Consider the following 18,589-nt stretch of genomic DNA (forward strand, 5'->3'; position numbering starts at 1 on the left):
AGGGGGAATGCACCCATATCTCTTGCAACATCACAGAAGGTGCTGGGATACAGCCTCTAGAATTCTCCTCTGCTGCTGCTTGTAAAAAATAATAATAATGCCGCTAATCCAAGCAGCTGATCATGCAAATGAAAAAAAGACATGCAGCTCTAAATGCAGTTGTACGCGTTTGATTCGCGCAGTGAAAATGGCAAAAACAGCCTGAAAAGAGAATTAAAACTGCAAAAATGGAGTGAAAAGTGAAGGGAAAATGGACAGCAATCCCAGGAGATTTTGCTGGTTTTTAAAAGGGGTTTCCAGAGGTTTAGAGAGTTGTTTACAGGCTTTTCAGATGGTGTTCCCCACGATACACCATTTCACGTACATGCACGGTACCTGGGAACATAACCCCCACGTAAATGGGGAGTCGCCTGTACCAAGATGGATTGCATTTAAAAGCAAAGGAGGGTGCAGTCGGGGGAAGATACTCTTAGGAATACTGAGGAAAGCATACTTACAAGAAATTCATCTCTAATAAAATACTTGGCCCTTGTAACTCTAGGATCCTCACCAGGTTCCGGTATTGCTGCTCAATTAAAAAAAACAACAAGAAGAAGATTATCTTAAAATAGGAATTCATATAAATATCTTGGCTTGGATCCAAAGAAGTGAAAGGAAGCAATAGCTTAGCGCTAGTGGAATGCTTCTCGAGAGTGCACAACCACAATCTCGCAGGGGTTGCTTTATAGCACGAGAAACACCGTGAATAAGGAAGTTATAGGATGTAGCATATAGACTCTAGTGGGCCGTAAAAGGGAATTGAAAGTACATTGCGCAAAAAATATTGGCCAGGAGTCTGCAAAAATGGAAGGACTTTTGTAAACAGCCTTTTTGCAAGCAGAAGAGGCTTTCGGATAATGAAAGGACATCTTTGGATCCAAGCTCTTATAATTTATGCACTGTCATCTAAAACGGTCTCTCTCTCTCTCTCTCTCTCTCCCCCCCCCCCCCGGCTTCTAAATGCTTTTGAACTACGACTCCCAACCATGTTTGCTGAGGCTGATGGGAGTTGAAGTCCAAGACATTTAGAGGGCACCAGGTTGAGAAAGGCTGATCTAAAATCTATTGGGCTGAATGCAACTAAGTAACTGCGCAGAACAGAATGGGGTAGGAGGCAGGGGGGGAGAGGAACTTCTGTTGCGCGAGTAGAAGTCATTTCACTTGCAAAATGACTTGGCTAGATGCAACCCACTATCTGGAAACTCTTCAATATAAGTTATCATTGGCATTGTTTTAACCAGATAAAGCATTCACCTTGTTTGAACTGCAACCGGCCTGATTGGAGGCGAAAGGCAGTTGTATCAAAGAAACAAAACGACATTTAATAATCGTGTACAGTTGTGCATCAAACAGGAGACAAATCTTGCATAATCTGACACTTTACAAAAAAATAATAGATTGAAAATAGCAAGCACGTGTCGTCTATCACTTAAGACTTACAGAGCAGAATTCATCACTAATGCAGAACTTCCTTCCTTCTCCTGACCCTAGAATCATAGAATCATAGAGTTGGAAGAGACCACAAGGGCCATCGAGTCCAACCCCCTGCCAAGCAGGAAACACCATCAGAGCACTCCTGACATATGGTTGTCAAGCCTCTGCTTAAATACCTCCAAAGAAGGAGACTCCACCACACTCCTTGGCAGCAAATTCCACTGTCAAACAGCTCTTACTGTCAGGAATTTCTTCCTAATGTTTAGGTGGAATCTTCTTTCTTGTAGTTTGGAACCATTGCTCCGTGTCCGCTTCTCTGGAGCAGCAGAAAACAACCTTTCTCCCTCCTCTATGTGACATCCTTTTATATATTTGAACATGGCTATCATATCACCCCTTAACCTCCTCTTCTCCAGGCTAAACATGCCCAGCTCCCTTAGCCGTTCCTCATAAGGCATCGTTTCCAGGCCTTTGACCATTTTGGTTGCCCTCCTCTGGACACGTTCCAGTTTGTCAGTGTCCTTCTTGAACTGTGGTGCCCAGAACTGGACACAGTACTCCAGGGGAGGTCTGACCAGAGCAGAATACAGTGGCACTATTACTTCCCTTGATCTAGATGCTATACTCCTATTGATGCAGCCCAGAATTGCATTGGCTTTTTTAGCTGCCACGTCACACTGTTGGCTCATGTCAAGTTTGTGGTCAACCAAGACTCCTAGATCCTTTTCACATGTACTGCTCTCAAGCCAGGTGTCACCCACCTTGTATTTGTGCCTCTCATTTTTTTTGCCCAAGAGCAATACTTTACATTTCTCCCTGTTAAAATCCATCTTGTTTGTTTTGGCCCAGTTCTCTAATCTGTCAAGGTCGTTTTGAAGTGTGATCCTGTCCTCTGGGGTGTTAGCCACCCCTCCCAGTTTGGTGTCATCTGCAAATTTGATCATTCCCCGGTCTAAGATAACTGAATGCTAGAGAGTCTATTTTGCTATTAGGGCTGTGGAGAATGTCGAGTTTCCTACCATCATCTGGTGTAGTGTAGCGATCGAATTCTGGAAAGTAGTCTTCAATCTTAGATTTCCCTGCCAAAACCTTCTCTGCTAGCAAATCCTGCTTGTTCAGGAAAAGAATTACTGAAATGGTCCGTAGCCACCTACAGAAAATGAAAGCCAATGTACTGTTAAAAGCTGCGGCCAAAATAAACGAAATAAAGCAGTATAAACCATGGCAACAGCATCCGTGCATTATCTGGCAACTACAGGCGGTGAACATTTTAGGCGCGTCCAACTGACACGTGATCACTGTCGCAGGGGTCCTTTTGTGCCCGGATGAAAGAGAAATGAGGGAAGTAATGGGGTGGGGGTGGCACTCTTATATGCATGCCACTGACGCATGTGGGGGGGGGCCAGGAACAGAACCCCTGTGCAAAATGCTCCCCACCTATATTCCCAAAGGTTTTCCTGCTTGCCTCAAATACTTCTCTCTCTCTCTTTTAGTCAATTTTTATTGAGATAAAATGAATATATCCATACAGTATTTGCCATTACAAGCTTACAACATATGAAAGAAATAAAAGAAAAATGCAGGATAAGGACAAGTGTATAAAAATCAAGAAAAAAAGAAGAGAAAAAACATACGTAATTATGGAATTCCTCAACATTAAGTATTTTGTTAATGAAATGATTATTCACACAATTAGAAATAAAAAGTGCTGCAAATATTTAAAAAGACTTCCAAGTATTCTCTGATATATTTATCTGATCTCTCTCTATATAAATATATATATTAATTATACTGCACAGTTACCTGTTTCTTGTGATTTTTCATTATACCTCAGTTATATTTTATGAATTTCAAGGATCAGTCTAATTCTGCCGGGAAATTTCTGTTTACACCATAATTTTTCAAGTATTCTTTATATATTCTCCATTCCTTATAAACTCTCTGTTTTGTCTGACCTCTTAACTCTTCCTGTCATCTTTGCTAGCTGCAGGTATTCTACCATTAGATTCTGCCAAACCACTATACTGGGTATTGAATGACTCTTCCAGTTTCTTGCCACTAATATTCTGACAGCTGTTATCCCATACATGGTCAATTGTCTTTTTGATTTTACAAGTTTCTTTGGCAGCATGCTTAGGAGGAAAATTCCCGGTCTTTTTTAAAAAGTAAGTTTAAGTCGTTTTTTGAGTTCCTCGTATATATTATTCCAAAATTCACAGATTTCTATACAATTGCACTACATACTCTGGTTTCTCTTCAGATTGTATAAATCTTTCGCCTTTTACTCAAATACTCACACTTCACTAAATGATCATTTCACTAAATAAATGCATAAATATTTTATATTTACACCATTTTAACACTCTACACAATATTTTTGCTGTCACAACTCAATTATAATATAGCGTTGCTAATTAAGGGTACGACTGATCAGATCTGAAGAGACGGACCTGTTGTTCCAGATACTCTTGAAAAGGTTTAATGCTTCTTGAAGCCGGTTGGTCTGATTGTCCTCTCGTATAACCATATTGTAGCTACTGCTAGCCACCACAAATATGATAGCAGTCACATCTAAAAGAAACAAAAACAAAATAATCCGTAACACCTCAAAACCTTTGCAAGCCTTCTCTGTGCTCTACTCTCTTTCTGGTGGAAAGGAATGGTAGAGCATGGGGGAGAATGTAGAAGAGGACAAAATGTAAGATCTTCTAGGCACATGTGGGAGGTCAGAATGTAAATGGAAAAGGCTTGCACGAGGGCAAAAAAGATGGGAAGGACAAAAAGTAAACAGAGCTGGAGATAATATCATGTACATTGCCAAGACAAAATATTCACTATGTAGCTTGTATGATCCATTTTCAATCTTACCATTAAAACACTGGATCCATTTTCGGCGTTCATCTCTTTGCCCGCCAACATCAAACATGCTAGAAAGGAAAATAAAAGTGTGAGCGACCCATTAGAGCTTCTCTTATTTAAACTGAGTGTCTGAGCCAGCGAAGCAGTGTATTTGACACAATTGGTGAAGTGACATTAGATCCTTCCCTCTCAAGTAGGGTCCACCAAAATAATAAATTAAAATTATGTGGAGCTCTGCAGAAGAAGAAGAAGAGTTTGGATTTGATATCCCGCCTTTCACTCCCCTTCAGGAGTCTCAAAGCGGCTAACATTCTCCTTTCCCTTCCTCCCCCACAACAAACACTCTGTGAGGTGAGTGAGGCTGAGAGACTTCAAAGAAGTATGACTGGCCCAAGGTCACCCAGCAGCTGCATGTGGAGGAGCGGGGAAGCGAACCCGGTTCCCCAGATTACGAGACTACCGCTCTTAACCACTACACCACACTGGCTCTGACAACTTATACGAAGGCCTTAGTAGCATGTTAATCAAAAGGTATTCTTCCAATTATCACTTTTACAAGTTGAAATTTGATTAAATATTTGGTGCATGTTGTTGTAGTAGTAGAAGTAGTAAAAATACATGAATCTTTTTGCAATCCAATCTAGAGGATTCTATCCAAAATAGTTATCCCACTGTACTTACACAAGATTTTATTTAATTATCACATGATAAATATGTTTGAATAGCTTAGCTTAATCAAGTGCCATGTTTAGTTATACTTACTGGAAGTTTACTTTGTCCACCTGAAACTTGGTTTCAAATATTCCTGATGTCAGAACTCTGCATCTAAGAAGGTCCTTAAAGAAAATGTGGGGAGGAAAGGCCGGTTACTAATAAGGAGTCCCCTGCCCTCTCCCCACAATGTGGTGGGCTTGAAAAGAAAACGAGCCTGAATGACAGACAGAACAATATTCTATTGGGGGGAGATCAGAATAAGCAGCACTATCAATGGTCGGCATTTAGGCTGAGACCCTACCTGTCTGCGGACTGTCTCGCCAGAGTGGTGCATGCTCTAGTTATCTCCTGCTTGGACTACTGCAATGCGCTCTACATGGGGCTACCTTTGAAGGTGACCTGGAAACTGCAATTAATTCTGAATGCGGCAGCTAGACTGGTGACTGGGAGTGGCCGCCGGGAACATATAACACCGGTCCTGAGAGATCTGCATTGGCTCCCAGTATGTTTCCGAGCACAGTTCAAAGTGTTGGTGCTGACCTTTAAAGCCCTAAACGGCCTTGGTCCTGTATACCTGAAGGAGCGTCTCCACCCCCATTGTTCACTGAGATCCACCGCCGAGGGCCTTCTTGGTAGTGGCACCTGCCCTGTGGAACGCCCCCCCCATCAGATGTCAAGGAAATAAGCAGCTATCCTATTTTTAAAAGACATCTGAAGGCTGCCCTGTTTAGGGAAGTTTTTAATGTTTAATGCTTTATTGTTTTTAACACTAGATTGGGAGCGCCGAGAATGGCTGGGGAAACTCAGCCAGATGGGCGGGGTATAAATAATAAATAAATAAATTATTATTATTATTATTATTATTATTATTATTATTATTATTGGCATGTGAGTGAGTAAAAGGGGATTGGACACAGAAAAATAGTGAGCAAACATAGGCCTATGTGGTCCCGGACCAGTGTATGTGAAAAGCTGCTTCTCCCAGAACATCCCATGCCAGACACTTAGACCTGTGGGTGGAGATCTGTTGATGGTGGCACATGCCCCTGCAGGATGGAATCCTGCCACTCAAGCAGGTGCTTTTAGTGCTGGGGCACCAGTGCTCTGGAATTCACTTACTTCACAGCCCCAACAGTGTCATATTGTTGAAAACTCCCCCCCCCCTTCCCAAATTAGCCTATTTTACTTCTGCAGTTTTCAATTCTTGCTAGTTTATATTGTCCTTATGATCTGCATTATGTTTTCTATTCTATTTCTATATGCCTTTAAAAAAAAAAAAGTGGCTCTGTTATTTAGCTGTACTGGTATTTTGCACTTTTATAGTCTACTGTCAGGCAGAGCTGGGTTTTATTTGACGTTGTAAGGTGCTTTGTAGAGGACGTTCCCGAAACGCAGAGCATAAATGTTTAAACAAATGTGCCAACTTGTTTTCTCACATGCCGTTTTACTCACCTGGTCAGACGGTGTGTATTCATTTTGCTTGACTATGTCAATCTTGTCTAGAAAACTAGAGAAGAAAAATTATCTGCATTGGTAAAATTGCATAATAGCCGTGCTAACATTCTTTTATTATCTACTGTTGTTTCCAGGTGTTTCTTGAGGTTTCATTAAATATTTTTATTCTTGATTTTCTTTCATATTTTGGTTTTCTTTATATGTTGGAGAAAGCACACGTTATTTTAAAAGTAAGCTGTTAAATGTATTTATCAGTGTCATCCAGCAGAGGGCCAGAAACACAGCTTCCACATCACCGAGTTGTATTAAAATAGCCATGAGATCGAAGTATAAGCTATAAATAAAGCCAAACTGCAGTATTATCTCACCCCATTGTGGGTCTCCCTCACTTAGCGTAGCACACATTTTAGGATATTTCCACATGGCATAGAATGATTAATTTGGTGTCTACTAAAGTAACCGCACTGATTACTTTTTTAAAAAAGTAAAGAAAAGGAAAAAAAGATGGCTGAAAGGTACACATGCAGCCTGAGATACTCGGATTCTTTAAAAAGTCTGAACGGTTTTGGTACGTGTGTTTAACATGTAACAGTCACAACTGAAGACATGCTATTTCCCTAATGATAGAGGACGGTGCTCCAGCACAGAATAAGCCGCGTATGGTGTGATTGAGTTTCTATTGCTACTTTGCATACTGGACTTGAATCATCCCTTATGGGGAGGTCTCGCACCGCGGCAGCAGCCAGGAATGTGCAAAATGCAAGCTTCAGTTACTAGTGCAAATAGATAAGATGTTTGGGTTTCAAAATGGTCAGGTAGTTCCCCTGCAGACAGAAGGCAGAAATCTGGAATACCTTGAAAGTATGATCCGAAATGAAAAGAAGTAAGCAACTTCTTCTTCGTATACACCAACAACCCTTCGATTGGGGCTTAAGCAGGAGGGTGGGATTTATGTGCAATAACGTCAGGTGTGGGGAACCTCTGCCCCCCCTCCCAGATGTGGTTGGACTCCTATTCCCATGTTATGCATGCTAATAATGATGCATAACAATAATCGTAATGTTATAACTCAAGCACAGAATATTCACATACATGTGACTTAAAAAACAGCAACAAAGTAAATGGAACTCGGAAGGCAAACGAAATGAAAAATAAAAATGTATGGGTGGGGAGAAAGATGAAACCATTAAGGTTAAATAGGGCTTTATAGCTTAGGAAAGAAACTGCCTTGGTGGTTGCAATATGGGACTTCTAAAATGAGTAATTCTAGGTGCATAACCAAAGCAACAAAGTCATACTAAACACACACACACACACACACACACACACACACACACACACACGAGAATTAATATAATTCTTTGTCTTAAGAGGAAATACTCCTTCACAAGATTTGAAATTAGCCCATGAAACTGATAACATCATATTATAGTGAGCAGTACCATTACTCTCTTTTTAAAGGATTTCCAGAGAGAACTAAAGTCTATTGCGTGCTATTAGCTAGGATAGTTAAAATCTCACTCCTTATAATCAGAGGCAGGATTTGTTCAGATGTAATTCTAAACCACGGTTTAGTATTATGTAAGCAAGTCTACTCAAATCTTGGGCTTGTGTCTCCCCCTCCACTTGCCAGGAGGAGGTGACTGAAAACACACTGCGTCCTGTTTTAAACAAGTTTTTGAACGATGGTTTGATCCTGACTTTTTTTTAACCAAGCAGCTGAAACTAACAAGGGCTTGGGTGTAATGTTCTAATCATTAGAGGCTAAAATCAAAAGCAGCAACTTTCAATCTCCTCCTTTGGAACTGATCTTAGTGGGAGGAGGGGAGGGGAGCCTGGGGCTTGAGAATAATTGTATCCCAAAAGACTCACATGTGTCAATATCAGTGGAAAGAATGCTGGACAGATTCAGCAGATAGGACCACTTGCCTAACCCAATTTAGTAATTCTTGGACTCCTTATGTAGCCTGTCCCAGTGGCTCTAATGGGTCTTCATAACAAAAGATTCCTACTTACACGTGGAGATGACATTAAAATAAAGACTTGAAATCAAATTACAATTTACAATTAATTGCCTTAAAATTATGTACCATTTCAGAAGAGGGGGAAAAGGTAGGAGTCTGAGCTATACATACTCAAATTCACAGAACAAAACTGCTTTCATTGGATTGTGTTTTGAGACAATACCACTACGTAAAAGATGGAGACGTCACAGAAAACCTGGGCCATTTATCCACATACTGCCTTTCTCAGATTCACCTTAAATCTGTTTCTGACCTCTTCTTCCACAACAGCAATGTTGAACAATGAGCTTTAAAAAATCTGACTACGAACACAAGTGGGCAAATTCTTTTCTTACTTCACATTCGCCTCATATTAGATGTCAAAAGCAACTTCTAAAACTTGCGATGTCTTCGTGTCTCACGTGATTAAGCAGAGTATTATATTTACCCTGTATCTGCATACTTGGTTGATAGCATTAGTTTTTTAGGGTATTACACTGATATTCTTGACAACTGAATCCTTCTCTCTGCGATGTAGGAACGGAACACACTGCGGAAATACAAATTATTTCTTCTCATTTAATTGGCCAATGTGTCTTACTACAGTGGTTCCCCGCAAGACGAACGCCTCGCAAGACGGAAAACCCGCTAGACGAAAGGGTTTTCCGTTTTGGAGGCGCTTCGCAAAACACATTTCCCTATGGGCTTGCTTCGCAAGACGAAGTTCCTGCGGTTTTTTTCCCTTCCCCCCTTTTTCTAAGCCGCTAAGCCGCTTATCAGCTGATCCGCTAAGCCGCTAAAAGCCGCTAATAGCGCTAATCCGCTAAGCCGTCAATGGGCTTGCTTCGCAAGACGAAAAAACCGCTAGACGAAGAGAATCGCGGAACGGATTCTTTTCGTCCTGCGAGGCACCACTGTATCTGTTCCAACTAGCGATGGGTAGACTCTCTCTGACTCACATCAGACTGCCTCAAAATAAGGCAAGTTAATTCTCCCCAAATTAAGCAGCAGCTTGGCTGATTTCTGAACCAATCTGAAACAGTTTCCAGCTAGAGTTAACAAAGGCTTGCACTCCTCAGAACGTAAACCCCATGTAGATTGGGAGTTGCCCGTGTAACACCTTATGTGTGGGATCTACACTGACTACCAACCTGCTACTGGGCCAAGTTCTAGCTTTTCATACTAACATAAAAGGGCCTATACAGCTTGAGACCAGGCTATTCGAGAGACCACCTTTATCCCTTACATAATCTGTAGTTCACTACATTCTGCAAGGAAGTCTTTCCTTGGAATTCCTAAAATATGAAAAGCTGACTCCGTAGCAACTTGGAGCAGAGCTTTCAGTGTGATCAATCATCTTCTGTGGACCAGTCTCCCTGCTGAGGTACAACAGTCTCCCACTATCTGTAGTTACTGGAAACAACTGAAGACATTCTGGTTTTAAGAAGCTTTTGCAGAAGATTAGGGGTGGGGGAGAACAGCTTCTGTGTTTATAAGGATTGTTTTTAAACCTACCTTTGGTCATTTTTAAATTTATGGTTATAAAGCAACTAGAAATGTGTATGAAAGCAGACTTATAAATTAACAAAATGTTATACATATTACACATTTTATACACACACACACACACACACACACACACACACACACACACACACAGGACACTCTGAATTCAAGCAAGATCCCCAGTGAGTGAGATTCACCGTAAAAGTGCACTAGCAGCAAAAATTAAAACAAATTCTCAAGTGACAGCGGATTTGGGGATGGCTGGATTAGGTTATTATTTTTATAAAGTGTGGAGGTACACCAACAAATGACAACATGCTGTGCTAAATGCATAGTAATTATTATGGACTCCAAACTGTAGTGTTTAAATCATGATGTCAATGTATATTTCAGGAGGAGGCTATGGGCACCGGAAATCATGCAAACTTAGGAGTGCAATCCATGTTGGCCTCAGGTTTTCCACATGATATTAAAAGTTTCATTTTTACAGTAAATGCCCAGAAACGTTGTTCTTATTTCCCTACTCAATGCCATTGGTTTTGGACATGCTGACACGGTTAGAAAACGAAAAAGAGATTTCCAAATATTGAAGCAGAAAAACACACACACCACGCAACTGTCTTGCTGTTGTTTATGCAGACTATTTTTAGGCCTGTGATTTCCTTGAAAAACACCAGTGACACAGGAGAGGCAGCACTAGAACACTTTACAGGAGATGGACTCCAATGGCTACATGCACGGTGGGTAAAAGAAGTCTGAATGCTATAAAAAATTCATTCTGCCCAAAATATAGCAACCACCATTCAAAAACAGAACTCATTCAGACAGAGGAAAGCCCGACATTGTATGATAGTTGCTAGACAAGCTCACATCCTCTCCAAATGTAGTATTTATGCTTAAAAGGGGGCGGGGGGAGAGAGAAGAAGAGGAGCACGTATTAAGCTAAGCTCCAAGAGCCCTAACCTCTGTACAATGGCTGGGTAGGTGTCCTAAATGCCAAAGGAAGGAGCAACTATACTTTTTAGGGTTTTCAAAAAAGCAGCAATCTCCCTGAGAAACTTTCTGGATATGCCACATACAATGCTCAAATGAAATTATCAGATGAAATAAACTTCTGTTATTAGTACTAGGGATCCCAGGGCACTCTAATATTATCTTGGATTGACACAGAATAGTTATAGATAGGTAGCCGTGTTGGTCTGCCATAGTCAAAACTGGAAGGAAAAAACTGGAAGGAAAATTTTTTTATTTTGTTTTGACACAGAATAGTAAACCACAATTTTAAAAAGCCACCAAAATGTTGTTTGTCTCAATCCAGCCCAGCTGGATTGTTTTCTAGGAATCAACCACCATGGTTTGCTTTTAACTTATGAACCACAGGCTTGTTTAAGCTATGGTTTTACATTGTGTATGAATTTGACAGTCTTGCTTAACCATGGTTTATCTGGGCACCCTATCTGAAATGCTTGCCAAACTATAGAGGCGTGAGACATCAGCAGTAGGAGAACGAAGTGCCCCCTCCCTTCATTCTCTTCTAGGAGAAATCGGTATGTTGCTTTAAGAGTCCCTGAAGGTGAAGAATAGTGACAAGATAACCTATTATATTGTGTGATTTAGCCTCATTTAATTTAGGATTCTGTCTTTCCACAGAAAGTAGAGGGAAAGGACAACTTATCACTAGGCACATACTTCTCTGCAGCCAAGACAGCTGATGTGAAACCAGGAGAGGTTTATATCTTGCAAAGCTTTCACAACGGCTGAGAACTAAATCTGCCTTTTACACATTTCTTTTGATACTGTAAGCATTTATTTGGTGCCTGCCTCGATTTAATTCAATGGCATAAGATGGATTGCAGGAACGTGACACCCCTTTGTATTTCCCCCCTATATATACAGTGGGAAAAATTGGGAGGGGTTGCTTCTAAGACAACTATAAATATATTTTTTAATGTCTCAAGAGTGCAAGAGCTAAAATTAAAAGCTAACCCTCTCCCCCAACATTCACCAACATTCACCAACTTTTAGATTACAAGAGCTTCTTCTTTAGTAACTTTGGCACATGCAGGTGCTCCTGCATACCTGGCAATTACAGTTTGTGTTCATGTTTTGAGCATCTGAATCAGTGACTGAGCACTGCTGCACCAGAAAAAGACGACTATGGAAATATTAACATGCAGCTCCTAAAGCAAAAGATTCGTCCATTTACCCAACCGGAATAGAATCAAAAGGAGTCATTAAAAACATAAATAAATCCAGTACTCCTGCCATTTATTAGCTCTACTTGTTCTGAACGTGTTTGGGAGGGAAAAAAATCCAAGCCCCTCTCCTTTAAGTATTAATTCACTTTACATGGACTAAAAAAGGGGGGGTCGGGGAGGGAGGGAGGGAGGGAGGGAGGGAGGAAGGAAGGAAGGAAGGAAGGAAGGAAGGAAGGAAGGAAGGAAGGAAAAAGAGTACCAGTAATCTTGCCTTCTGAGAAATAGTCGTTTGAATATTTAGTTGGTGTGAACTAATGTGAGGTTGACATACACATATAAATTCTCAATCTCAAAAGTAAAATACTTTTTGTTTTGGGCTAATATGCCAAAATAAAAAGAATAAGAATAATCTTAAAACAAGACAATGTTTAAGATTAGGAAGAGAAAGCCAGTTGTACTTGTAACGACGCCATCTATGGAAATATGAATTATCTTTCCTGCTAGACTTCTGAAATTTCTGTATCTTTTCTCTATACCATAATGTTATGCCGGAAGTACTTCTGTACAAATTCCAAGTTTATTTTCAAACTGCACATAAAAAAAGAGTACTTTTGGGTTTCCCATTTTCTTTAAGCATAACAAGCATTTGAATTTCTTTTCCAAAGGGCCAATTATGTTCCTAAGTTCTTCCCTACCAAGGATCGGGGCAAATCTGCCATTTCAAGTTAAAAATGTGGTTGAGAATGAGAGCAGAGAATGGAATTAAGAAGTCTCTTCTTAAACTTCTGGTTTTACCTCCTCACTTTAACAAGATATGCTCACATTTAATTGTCATAAAACATGCATAAGTAAAAATGTTCTTTTTCTTTATGCGAACATCAAAGAATTAACAAATTTAAAACTCACCCACTGAAAAGTAAAGTTAGACAAAACTTGCCAACAAAGGACTGTCTGCCTCAATGAAAGGGGGAGGTTATGCCAAAAACAAGATACTTAAAAATGTAAACTGAAACAACATGATGCCCTCCTCTCTGGACTAAATAATCCCATTTAGATTCTAAGAACCAGACAAAATTAATGTGAAAAGCAAGGAACCAAAGGCAACTTTTTCTCTGACACTATTTTAAGCACTGCAATCTATTTTTTCAACCATCTATGTATACAACAGCCCTATGAGGGAGAGGTGTGTATTATATATTCATATTGCAGTGTGTGCATGAAGAAAGAGACTACGCATGCTATGACTGAAAGAATGGTTTGCTTACAGGCTTATCAGTTTATGCCTGAAGTGAGATTTGAACAGAAAACTTCCCAATTCACTGTCTTAGCCACCATACATCTATGCAAACTCTTTTAAAATTTTTAGAAAGAATTATAAATTCTCAAAAAAAAAAACCCCACAGCTGCATTTGTCTGCAGAAATAAAACCGCACCTTTCAGCTCAAATGATAAAAATGATGGATGTTTCACGTTTAAAAGTGCTAACAACTGAAGTGCATATGTTAACTTCGAAAGCAGTTTCAAATAAAAGCACTGTGCTGAAATGTCCATCTCTGAATAAAGTTATATACATGAAATACATTTTGGAGTTTGTGGGAGAAACAGCAAACGTGGGTGCAACATAAAAACAGTTTTCACAACGGGATCAGCTTTAATTACAGAATAACTCCAACCACTTGGGAGGTGGAGGAGAACCACTGGTCAAAATTTCAAACAAATAATGAAAAAGCAGTGAACTATGATTCAATATACTTTGTATCGTCTTGTGTTAATCTTTTTTTTTTTTTGCATTTCCTTATATGGCGTGTGAATTCAAAAGAGCATTTTAAAAATAAAATAAAATAATAATAATAATACAAAATGAAAACTACAGAATACGAAGACCACAGCTATCTCAGAAAATTATTGTGATGCATTACATTACTTTCAGAAAGAAAAGAAGAACCCTTCCTTGACAAACAAAACAGAACAGAACAGAACAGAACAAAAACCCAGCGTGGCTATGCTTTACTAGCCCTTTCTCAAATACATAATTAAAAACGCAAGCATGCAAAATGTAGTGGAGGCTGAAAGAATTGTGTTTAGTTACTGTGGGAGAGTAAGCTCTACGCCGTTCGCAAATTGCTGGGGCCCTACAGGACAGACAGACAGACAGACTGGCAGGCAGGCAGGCAAGAAGAGAAAAGGAAAGTCTATTTAAAGAAACTGTAGATGTCTTTTCTCTTTTTCTGCCTGTCTAAAGTTAGTCTGGCTTAGAGGATGCACTAACCCTCCCAATCAGTTTTGCATTACAGCACAAGTCCAGAAATAGCTCCCAGCCGCCTTGGCCTCTAGCACGGTTGTCATGACAATGGAACCACAGTTCTATAAATAGATCATCAGCACCAAATCTTGTGAGACACATCTGGAATGGGGCCAGCCTAGCCCCAGCTTGACAAATAAAAATAGGCACAGGCAGTTGGAGAGGCTGGAAAGGTACAATACATCTCTCAACTTGTACACAAAGACAATCAGAGCTGGGCAGGGAAATAACTCTGATTGCTTTTTAATGCAGGATTGGTTTTATGGTAGGGTTATAAAAACACGAAGGCTACATTATTCATACAAAAGCTGCAGTTATGTGTTTACGCTGATTTTTTTCCATTCCCTCCTGCAGTCTGTGGCAAACCATGTCATTTCAAAGCTCTTAACAGTATAATTTCTTGCCTGCCTATGAAGGAGAGAAAGCAAACTCTCTCTCTCTCACACACACGCACACGGAAAACCAGGTTGTTCTTCAAGTTTTCTTAATATTTTGGACTGGGTCCAGTACATTTCGCTGCTTGCAGGACACCAACCTCATTGTTTTAAAAGACGGCAGGGATGTGGGCGAATGGTAACAACCTTCCACGCAGCAAGGGCTCCCAGGGAACGATGTTACTGTTTTGTGTTAGCACTTTTAAAAATCCAAACCCGTTAAAAGCGATTTCTGTTCTGTTTAGAAAAGAAAAGGCTCCATGTCTTCTTGCCAAATGGCAAGCGATCCATATCTGCGCTTGCTCAGGAATTATAAAATGGGAAACTAGATTTAAATTGACTTTTTGTGCCTACTTGAGATGGTTTAAAACCCAATCCGTTTGGGTGGTGAAACACACAACCTCACAACGAAGCAGATTCTTAAGCCATTTTAAGGACTCTGAAGATACTTTTAAGGATAAAAGACCTCTCAAGGAGGCTTGCAGTGTAAAGGCACATTAAAAACATTAATAAAAAGAAGTTAAACTGAAACTAAGGGCTGTATTCAACTATGTATGTGCATAGAACACTTCTGCGAGTGCAACAAAACTTCCCCTCCCCTCTCTCCCCCAAATATACTCCAGAGGTTTTGGGGAATGCCTAGAACAGCTCTGGAGTTTGCACACGTTGAGAGGAGCAGTTCCACTGCACTCATGGAAGTCATTCCACATGCTCAGCAATTTAGTTGGCTACAAACCCTCAACATATGCATTAGAAACACAGTACTCAATGTGGCTGACACAGATCTAGGCCTCTTTAAGCATTAAAACCCAGGTAATGAATGCACAATTCCACCCTTTTGCCACAGTTTGCACTGACTTGCACAAGTTGGAAGACAATGAAAATGGTGATGGAGAGTGGCAGAGCTAGTGCTCTTCTCCCCATTGTCCTCTTACATGTTTAATTTCTCATATTTATGTCCAAAGAGGGGTACTACAGATGGCAAACATTTAGCACGGTGCAACATGCATAAGCTTGCCCTGTTATGCCCTGTACTCTTCCAGGTTCAAAACGGCCTGTGTGTCAACAGACTGGCAGAAAATGGTCACCACCTGTATGACTCCTTTAACAATGAAACATCATCCAGAAAGAAGCTGGGCCTCCTGTGTGTTTATATGCACAACAGCCCAGGTAACCATTAATGAAAATTAATATAATGGATATATAACCTTTAATATAAGTATTACCTTATTTTGCTTCTGCTTATCATACAAGCAGGTGGCGCTGTGGTCTAAACCACAGAGCCTAGGGCTTGCTGATCAGAAGGTTGGCGGTTTGAATCCCCACGATGGGGTGAGCTCCCGTTGTTTGGTCCCAGCTCCTGCCCACCTAGCAGTTCGAAAGCACGTCAAAGTGAAAGTAGATAAATAGGTACTACTCCAGCGGGAAGATAAATTTAGTTTCCGTGCACTGCTCTGGTTTGCCAGAAGCGGCTTAGTCATGCTGGCCACATGACCCAGAAGCTGTCTGCGGACAAACGCCGGCTCTCTCGGCCTATAGAGCGAGATGAGTGTGGAACCCCAGAGTCATCCGCGACTGGACTTAATGGTCAGGGGTACCTTTACCTTATCATACAAGCAGACTTAAAAGTTAAAAGCTTGATTCATATAATTAGCCAATGAATTGTCTGTTTTGAAGAAAGTGACCAGTCAATTTATATGACAACAGTTGAAAGGGTAGAAAAAGCAGTGAGATTATGCTGGCATGTAAGCTTGCCTATGTTCATGGTTGTCCAAGCTGGTTTTAGTACGGATGTGAAAATTTTATGCCTATTGAAATTGCAATGATAAATCTTTCTGAGTTCTTCTATATAAGCTCCTTGCCATTTCTGTTATGACTTTGATTGAAAAATGGCATAACTTGCAAATGGCACTGATTCAGGTTGTGATCAACGGGAACCGTTACAATTAGGCTGCTCTTTTAGCTATTGCTGTGAAGTACTGAGCAACCCAGAATATAAAGCTTAAGAATACTTGCTGAAAACACAGTTGGGAATGTAGATGGAATGAAACTAATGCAACTGTAATAAGCATCTGAACAAGAATAAAAACTGCCCAAAAGGAACTAATACAGGCATTCAATGCAAACTGCACCATCAGCCCACAGGATTCCTTTAGGTCCCTACATGGATAGTTTCATTTTGAAAAATTGTAGAGTAAGCTTCCTACAGAGTCAAATCTATATGCAGGCCTACACTCTGCACCCCGCCCCCCGTGCAAAACAACCACATACAATTTTGTCTGCTTGCAATCTGAACAATGTATATTTCAGAAAGTAGCTGCTTGCATATAAATACCCTGGAAAATGTTACACTGCAACATACTGGTTACATTCAGAATTTCCATTCGTTTGTGTTGAAGCGAGGCTTACATGCCCCTGTGCCAAGGGTTTAAGGACGAAAAACCAATGCCAAACTCTATTTAGAAAAAGAACTATACAGTTATAGCAAGCATTTTAGAGAATTTCTTCAGAGAATTTCCTCCTGCAAACAAAAGCTGTTCACTGGCTTTGCATGTGGAAAAATGCAAAAGCAGGAGAAAATCCTGTACATCCACAATTTTATGTATGCTCTGGCAGCTGGTAGTAACTATTTAGAATAGACCAAAATGGTCCTCTGAAGGTCTTATACACTAGCTGTAAGAGGACTTCAGAAGCATTTATGCATCAACTAAAACTGGCTTTTCTGAACTTCCAGGCTACTCTCCCTCCCTCTCCCTCTCCCCCTTTGCATCAAATAGCAATGGGCATGACTCTGTCATACATTTCAGAATTGCAACTTTGAAACATCACATTTTTTTGCAGCTTGTGTGTGCGCTGATACAACCAGCAGCCTTCCTCCATCCAAAAGGTCTGCTCAGTTAACCAGAAAGTTGTTTAACAGATGCAAGCTCACAGCATACAGGCATGAGGCAAACTATATGAATCTGATTACCGGGCATATTTGGATTCTGGGAAGACTCCTATCAGGGGCATCAGCACCTGGGGGCCAAGCGTTTTTGCCCCCCCCCCATGTTTTTGGGGTATCCCTCCCCCCCCATGTCCAAAAAGTGCAGTGGCCAAATTTGACAGGTGGGCAGGGCTGTCCTCCTTGAGGATACATGCTGAATGGTATTGCATGCTGCTGAGAGATAAAGGTAAATCAACCGGGCTGCACTCCCCCCGCCAATCTCTCTCCAGATAAAGGTAATCAATCAGGGTGACCAAGGCTGATTCAGTCCAGGCCTGAAGCCAGACTAAGCAATCCTTCTCATGCAGGGATGTCTGCAGTTAAGACTGCCACTGCTGCCTCCCACCACAAAAAAGAGGTGCTGCTTGTTCAATGTTTAAGCAAAGGTTTGATGGTCAATCCCTTCCAACTCTACAATTCTATGATTCTGTTATGAGCAGGGACTGCAGTGTTTTAAAGAGAATATTGGTAACACAGATGGGACAATCCATCTTGCCTTGCATTTTACGCAAAAACCTTTCTTATCTTCTTTTTCTGTGCTGCTTTTCAAAAAATTCCACGGAATTTTTTACTTGAGATGCAGAGAAATGCAAATGAACGTCTTGTGCAACAGGCTTTACTGCTTCCCACTGCAACCCAACTGTGTTCACAAAAAGCTA

The 18,589-nt window shown here is 40.6% G+C and overlaps 1 protein-coding gene across 5 annotated transcripts in view; it reads right to left on the minus strand.

Annotated features, from left to right (window-relative positions):
* GNAS (GNAS complex locus) overlaps positions 1 to 18,589 on the minus strand; it is a 179,131-nt gene that overhangs the window by 3,306 nt on the left and 157,236 nt on the right. For 3 of the 5 annotated variants that reach the window (XM_079979688.1, XM_079979690.1, XM_079979692.1), the window contains exons 6-11: positions 6,499 to 6,553; positions 5,095 to 5,168; positions 4,342 to 4,400; positions 3,924 to 4,044; positions 2,493 to 2,623; positions 498 to 568 (exon numbers count right to left, since the gene is read on the minus strand). In XM_079979688.1, the coding sequence (XP_079835814.1) occupies positions 498 to 568; positions 2,493 to 2,623; positions 3,924 to 4,044; positions 4,342 to 4,400; positions 5,095 to 5,168; positions 6,499 to 6,553 (511 nt within the window). The remainder of the gene's footprint in view (positions 1 to 497; positions 569 to 2,492; positions 2,624 to 3,923; positions 4,045 to 4,341; positions 4,401 to 5,094; positions 5,169 to 6,498; positions 6,554 to 18,589) is intronic. The other 2 variants (XM_079979689.1, XM_079979691.1) reach the window with 1 other exon arrangement.

This window comes from Podarcis cretensis, assembly GCF_951804945.1.
Source record: "Podarcis cretensis genome assembly, chromosome: 6".
NCBI lineage: Eukaryota > Metazoa > Chordata > Lepidosauria > Squamata > Lacertidae > Podarcis > Podarcis cretensis.